This window comes from Magnolia sinica, chromosome 11, assembly GCF_029962835.1.
Source record: "Magnolia sinica isolate HGM2019 chromosome 11, MsV1, whole genome shotgun sequence".
In the NCBI taxonomy this organism is placed as follows: domain Eukaryota; kingdom Viridiplantae; phylum Streptophyta; class Magnoliopsida; order Magnoliales; family Magnoliaceae; genus Magnolia; species Magnolia sinica.
Genome location: NC_080583.1, coordinates 67,686,887 through 67,693,741, shown reverse-complemented (window position 1 = coordinate 67,693,741; position 6,855 = coordinate 67,686,887). Strand labels below are relative to the sequence as shown.

Here is a 6,855-nt window from a genome sequence, read left to right as displayed (position 1 = left end):
AGCTAATGTAAATATTAGATATATCAGAGGTGTAGAAATGCCCACATACCAAAAGCATAAAAACCAAATATCTATACTAATGAAATTGATAAATGTGCATAAGCATTTTAATAACAAATAATATTAGAAACCATCTAAATAACCAACTTCTAATTGTCTCGTAAGAAAATCTAATTAACTCCTAATCCAATTGCGCCCTATATTCTTTTCTACGTTTTGGTGATACACTAGTAAATTGTACACCAAAATTAGTGTATATATATATATATATATATAAATGGGTGCATGCATAAAAAGAGAAAGGGCGCAATAGTGGAGCATGTGCTTAGTTCTTATTATTCTTGTCGAGGAGTTGCTGGAACCATTGCGCTGACATCTTTGGAATTCGCTTCAAGTTGTCATTATAGTCGATGTAGTGCAGTCCAAACCTCGACGTAAAGCCAGATTTCCACTCAAAGTTATCAACCATTGACCATGCAAAGTAGCCAATTACGTTCGCTCCATCATCCATTGCCTTCTTCATATTGAGCATATAATCTCTATAGTAACTGATTCGAGTCCAGTCATGCACACTATCCGAACGTGTAAGGTTGGCAGCATCATCCATTCCTGGCAAATCATTATAAAGCATTAGGTGCATGTATAAAAGCTAGTAAGTTCAAGTGTGGCTCTATTTTGTTACAATAAATAAATATTATATAGTGCTGGGGAGTTGAACATTGTGAGTTAACTTGACCAATCTAGTTTTTAAAAGATGGTGTAAATCTAACCATTTTCAGATACTATCATGATTGGGTTGTTGTATGTTTCCTTCACATAGGTGAGAGCATTGTACATACCCCAAGGAACAATGTAGAGCCAGTTTGAGTGTGCCTGCATTGGTTCATTCTTCCATCAATGCAACTACTTTGAAATTTACAATAAAATTCAGGATGATCTTATTATTTATTTATATAATATGTTGTGTCAGACAATGAAATTTTTTCCCATCCAGGTGGATTGGTTCTCTTATGATTAAAAATCATAAATTAAAATAAAATCACAACCATGAATTTTTTTTTAAAAAAAAGTGGCTATGAATTAAGAAAGAATGTCTTACTCTCGGTCCAATCGGCACACCATTACGATCAACTACCATTCAAAATAAAAAATTTATTAGACAAGTCACTACATATGTAGCTTAAAAAGTCTAAAGAAAATTGAAGTTGATGAAAAAGAGAGTTACATGCAAATCCGCAATTCCAATCTCCTACATAATCAGTATGCGCCGGTTTCACATGGGGATCATACATATAGTTTGAGGTATACTGGTTAATGCCAACATAATCGATGGATCCTTTCACCTTCTTCACTTGACTACTTGTGAATTTTGGAAGCCTCTCCTTTACGATGTGGCGCATGTTATGCGGATATCTACCATAGACTATAGGATGCAAAAACCTGTGAATTTACGACAATGGTCCATGAAGACTTATCATAAAAAGGAACTCATTAATCTCCCTTAATAAAAAGGGAATAGTCTTCTTTTTTCTTCTTTTTCTTTTTCCTAAAAACATTATTAAAATTAGCAAAGAAGGCTAACAAAATGGCTAGGTGACAATTCTTCATAGCTATTGATCTTGGGCCCATCTGATCAACAATTTGATCATGGCTATCCATGTTGAGACCTATTAAATTACTAGTGGGTCCCACTAGATTTTTAGACTAGAAAAATAGTACTTACCAACCAAGGTGGAAATCTCTTGCCCTTTGGGCTGCTGCAACGTCATCAGTGCTATTAGTGAGAGGCTCATACCAAACAAAATCCAACAAAATTCCAATCTTCCCATTCTGGCATTCCTGAAATATCAATACCATAAAAACAAAACAATCACCAATCATAAAAAAGTGGCAGGAAATGGGAAACATCCCATAAATTCAGGCCATTCATTAGGCAGTGTACATTAATGTAGACTGCCAACATTTTCTTTTTCGTTCATTGCTTTTATCACCTGATTTTTAGCAAAGCGCATCTGAATAGAGAGACTCACCTAATGACAGGAATATATGATGATAAACTATACATTTAACATTTACCTGATACTTGTGACGATATCGTTGCACAGCAGCTGCATGAGCAAGAATCAAATTATGGGCGACAATGTATGGCTCTGTCGCCGAGTTTCCAGATGTGCAATTTCCAAAGGGCGCCGAACACCTCCCGGGGGCAAAGGTCCCATCATCGTAGCCTAAGCTTGCGACAACACGTGGCTCATTGAACGTAAACCAGTTCTTCACTCGATCACCGAACATCTTGAAGCATAAATCTGCGTAATCTGCAAAATCTTTACTGGTGCACCACACAAACTTTGATCAATTCACCAGTTTCGTAGACCCCATCATAGAATACACATGCCAAAATCATATGATCTTTTTAAAAGTCGCTAACTAGTCCTTCACTAGACTGAACTCAACTAACAAGATTTTGAAAATTTGGTACCGAGTTAAAATCATAATTTAACACTCTTAAAATTTAGTTGAGCCTTTGAGTCAACAGAACACAACCTAAAGATTTATGGTTTGTATTTAACGTGGACTACATTTTAGGGCATGCCCCCCATTTAGCATTGTATGGTTTCCATTGGTGATCAATATGTTTCTTTTTGGGCATAGAAAATTTCCATCAAGCATTGTGTGTTTTTCCCTCTATTAACATGCGTATTAGATTGTTAGGATTAGAAACTTACACAACTCGTCTACTGAGCCAGCCTTTGTATTTCTCCTCAAGGGCCTGAGGGAGATCATAATGGTAGAGATTTGCATAAGGAGTAATGCCTGCATTATCATCATTTTAAAATAAAACTGTGTCACTAACATACACATGTCGTTTAAATGCATATACCCCATGTTTTTAGGGTCTGTAAAAGATTGGGCCCCACCAATTATTTAAGGTAGGGGTGTCTATCAAGCTCCATCAAGTGGCACAATTAGCTATTTGTGAATAATCTAAAAATATAGAGAGATGGAGAGATAAAAGTACCTTTCTCAATCATATAATCGATCAACTTGTTATAATAAGCAACCCCTTGCTCGTTCACATTACCTATGCCCTCTGTATATCATAAACAATCCCTGATATGAGAGATATATATAGTTGTCTGTATGTAATATGTTTGTGATTAGGAGCATGTCTATATTTATATAGGGAGAGAAAAAGTTACATAGAGAGAGAGAAAGAGATTTTCTATGTTTGAGAACCTGGGAAGATCCTTGACCAAGAAATAGAGAACCTATATGCATCCATGTTCATATCTACCATCAAATCAATATCTTCCTGCAACATGTATGAAACACTTATCAATACACATTATTATGCTAAGTCATTATGCTAAGCTTGATTAATGTGTGATTTTTAGGGTTTAATAGGATTTACAAAATTCATAAAAGGGTAGGCCATCATCATTGTCATTGTCCAAGCCTTAGTGGATTTAACCTCATGTGAATATTTAAACAATATTTGTTGTATTGAAAATTCATCTATATATATATATATATATATATATATATATATATATATATATATATATATATATGAGACATATAACAAACAAGCATGTCTAATTTGTTGTATTGAAATTTCATGGACAAATATATAAATATATATGTAGACATATGCATACATCATTGGCTACATAAACAATCTTGTCCGCTTAGTACCTTATAGCGATGGTACTCATCAACAGAAACATCTGCGTTTGCACCATTTGCAACAACTCCTGCCCAATAAAAAAAAAAAAAATTTCAAAATTTAACAATGACAAAAAAAAGGATTGAAATTGAACATTTATAAATCTAACTCATATAATATATCCAAGCCAGAGTAAAAACTTATAGCCCACCTTATGTATTGATCCTACTGATTTTTTAATCAAAATTCTAGAATCAAAGAGGAAACCTAATTTATGGAGTGGATTTTACATGAAAAACATGATGGGCCTCACAAGCTTTTTGTTTGCCAAAATCAGGTGATGTAAAATACTTGATACCTAATCTGTCATGTGAGACCATGTATATATAAATCTTTAATCGGATGGGTTATACATTAGTATGTTTCCCCTAACCATAGGGCCCACCTTTAAGTATTTATTGTATTCAAACCATCCATCAGTTTTTCTAGCTCATTTTAGCTAACAGCCCTATAAATGAAGCAGATCAAATCTGAAAGTGCACCACTGAGTAAGGATTTACAAAAGTTTTGGGATTAACCTGATATTTGTGTTTTCCCTTGATACCGTGCCCTACAATGAGTGGTAAAAAACTGATGGACAAAGTGGATATGCAACACATACAACAAGGTGGGACCCCGAATCTAAATCCCAACACAAATCTAGATTCCCATTCAAAATACAGTTTTCAAATTTTAAATTCCAATACATTGGGCTGATAGGAGTGATCCATATGATACAAGAATCCAACTAAATCAGGATATGTATTCTACCGGAGAAACCTTTGATACTCTTGTGGAGTGTGATGGATAATACAAACCTTTGATACTCTTGTGGCGTGTGATGGATGATACCCAAATCACTTAGATATTGCATACATGAGATACATATTATTGAATATTTAATGTTAGATATGTCATGGATCAAAATTTACAGTTATTTGATTATTTAAAGATCAAATTGATGAAATTTTTTTGGATGATTAAGATTGAAAATATCCAAATGCCTGATTTGAACAAACAAGTGTCCACGAATTAAAGGTTGTGATTATTCAAACAATGCGTTTTTGCGAATGTGACTTGTATGGTGATTTGCACAACTTGATGGCATATCAAGTGTTTCACTCAGCTATAACATCATATAACTTCCCAATGCATATTAGTACAATCAGGCTTTTAGTTCACACAAGTGGGGCCCACTATTCTTTGATTGAAGGGTTAATTGAAATTTCATGCACAATGCTTTCGGTAAATAAAACAAACCATCAAAAAATCATATATGCACATAAAACATCAAAACAATAAAAAATAATTGCTTGCTTTGATTGTGTTTGGTTGCACTTACTGTTACAAAATATGATAATATCATGAAATTTCATAATACATGCAAATTAAAAGAATCAATTAGAACAAGATAATCAAAATCCAAAAACAAAATTGATCAAATTACCTGGGTAACGAACAAGCACGTCCCAAATGCTCGGCCCACGGCCATACTCAGGGCCAGCCGCTCCTTCGACTTGGTATGCCGATGTGGCTGTGCCAAAAATGAACCCCGGTGGAAAGCTCTTTCTTGTGAGCCCTCCAGTGTCATAAAGGTCAGCATACACACAACATTGGATGGACAAGATGAGAAAAATAGAAATATAACTAATAATAATCTTCATATTTCACTCACTTGAGCAAAATCTTTAAGTGTTCTCCCTTTTGTTTTAGCTCTGTATTTATAGATTGATAAATCCATCCGTGGAGATAAAATCCAATCCAACACAGATTCAACTTACTTGAATTTTAAAATTCCTTAAATTTCTCAGAGGTTGGTTACGGATCAACCTTTGTAAAGAAAGTTCCTGATCTCATAAACTAAGTGGGGCCCACCGTGAAGTTTGTGAGTAATCTACACCATCTATCCTTTTTTTCAACTTAAGTTAGGTCATGATTCAAAAAATTAGATATATAAAAAACTCAAGCGAGCCGAACTAAAGGAAAAAATGAGTAGAGAAATGAATAGCGTTAAACTTCCCTATGGTTTACCATGATGTTTATATATCATCCATACTCTTCATAAGATCCTTCCCAAGGGGATAAACTGGAAACACAAAATTATCAGTCTGATCAAAAAAATCTTATCGCCACACGAATATTTCAATGGTTGACATTCAATAATCACTGTTTCCTGTCGTGTGGCCCTCTTGAGTTTTTGATATGCTTTATTTTTTTGCTCATAGCTTACAATGATCAGAAAAAACGGATGGACGGGATGGATTTATTATAAACGTCACGGTGTGCCCCACCTAGCTTCCAAGCACAGGAGCATCTCGCGAAGGCCAATCGCCGCAGGCAAATTGGCGTCTGATTTTTGAGAAATCGGATTGCGTACTGAATTACTCAGTACGCTTTTATCGTACTGAGTAAACTCAGTTAGGCCCACTGTGAATGTATGTGGTTTATCTACACCGTCCATCCATTTGTCCTGCTAATATTAAGGATCTGTTAATATGGATAAAAGGAGTGGATAAAATAAATAAATAACAGTGGACCCCCACAGAGTTTACGTACGCTAAGGGTACTGAGTTACTCAGTACGCAATCCGGTTCCGATTTTTGAGGACACGGATCGCCTACCGTAGAAGGACTCGGAGACGAGATGAGGACCCGTATATCCAAGCCGTCCATCAGTATTTCATTCTAATTTTAGGGCATGGTCATTAAAATGAAGGAGATCGAAATATCAAACTGGCTACTGAGTAGGGATTGAATACCCAGCGTTGAAAACTTCTTGTGGGCCAAAAAATATTTGGATCAAGCTAATATTTGTTTTTCCCATCATCCAGATTTGTGTGTACTTATCAAAGGGTTGGATGAAAAATAAACACTACGGTGAGTATTAAGGTGGGCCCTGGGAAGATTTTAATGGTTAGATTTTATTCACCATTATTTTATTCACAGCAACACGATCAATGTCACAAAGTGTTGGGTAAGTCATCCGCTCCGAATTGCACGAAATCGGATTGCGTACCGAGTTACTCAGTACGCCCTTATCGTGCTGAGTAAAATCTGTTGGGTTCACCGTGAACGTATTTGGTCTAGCGACGCCGTCCATCCATTTTTCCATCTTATTTTAGGAGCTGAGACAAAAATTTAAGCATGCCC

At 35.4% G+C, this 6,855-nt stretch overlaps 1 protein-coding gene across 1 annotated transcript; it reads right to left on the bottom strand.

The window, feature by feature from the left end:
• Nucleotides 1-266: 266 nt before the first annotated feature.
• LOC131218417 (beta-glucosidase 44-like) lies at nt 267-5,371 on the bottom strand. The gene is made up of 11 exons (XM_058212996.1): nt 5,154-5,371; nt 3,697-3,755; nt 3,238-3,313; nt 3,020-3,091; nt 2,727-2,814; nt 2,077-2,329; nt 1,724-1,839; nt 1,226-1,440; nt 1,100-1,131; nt 771-873; nt 267-609 (listed from the first exon to the last, which is right to left on the bottom strand). Exons 1-11 carry the CDS (start codon nt 5,368-5,370, stop codon nt 326-328), a joined length of 1,515 nt encoding a protein of 504 aa, XP_058068979.1. The 5' UTR covers nt 5,371; the 3' UTR covers nt 267-325.
• Nucleotides 5,372-6,855: the final 1,484 nt, after the last annotated feature.

Excerpts from the sequence above, each read along its gene's own strand:
- LOC131218417 (XM_058212996.1), bottom strand. The coding sequence starts at position 5,370 with ATGAAGATTATTATTAGTTATATTTCTATTTTTCTCATCTTGTCCATC. Across the intron at positions 2,815-3,019 it reads CGATTATATGATTGAGAAAG|GCATTACTCCTTATGCAAAT; the intron begins GTACTTTTATCT and ends ATGATAATGCAG. Across the intron at positions 2,330-2,726 it reads TGGCTCAGTAGACGAGTTGT|TAAAGATTTTGCAGATTACG; the intron begins GTAAGTTTCTAA and ends GTGGTGCACCAG.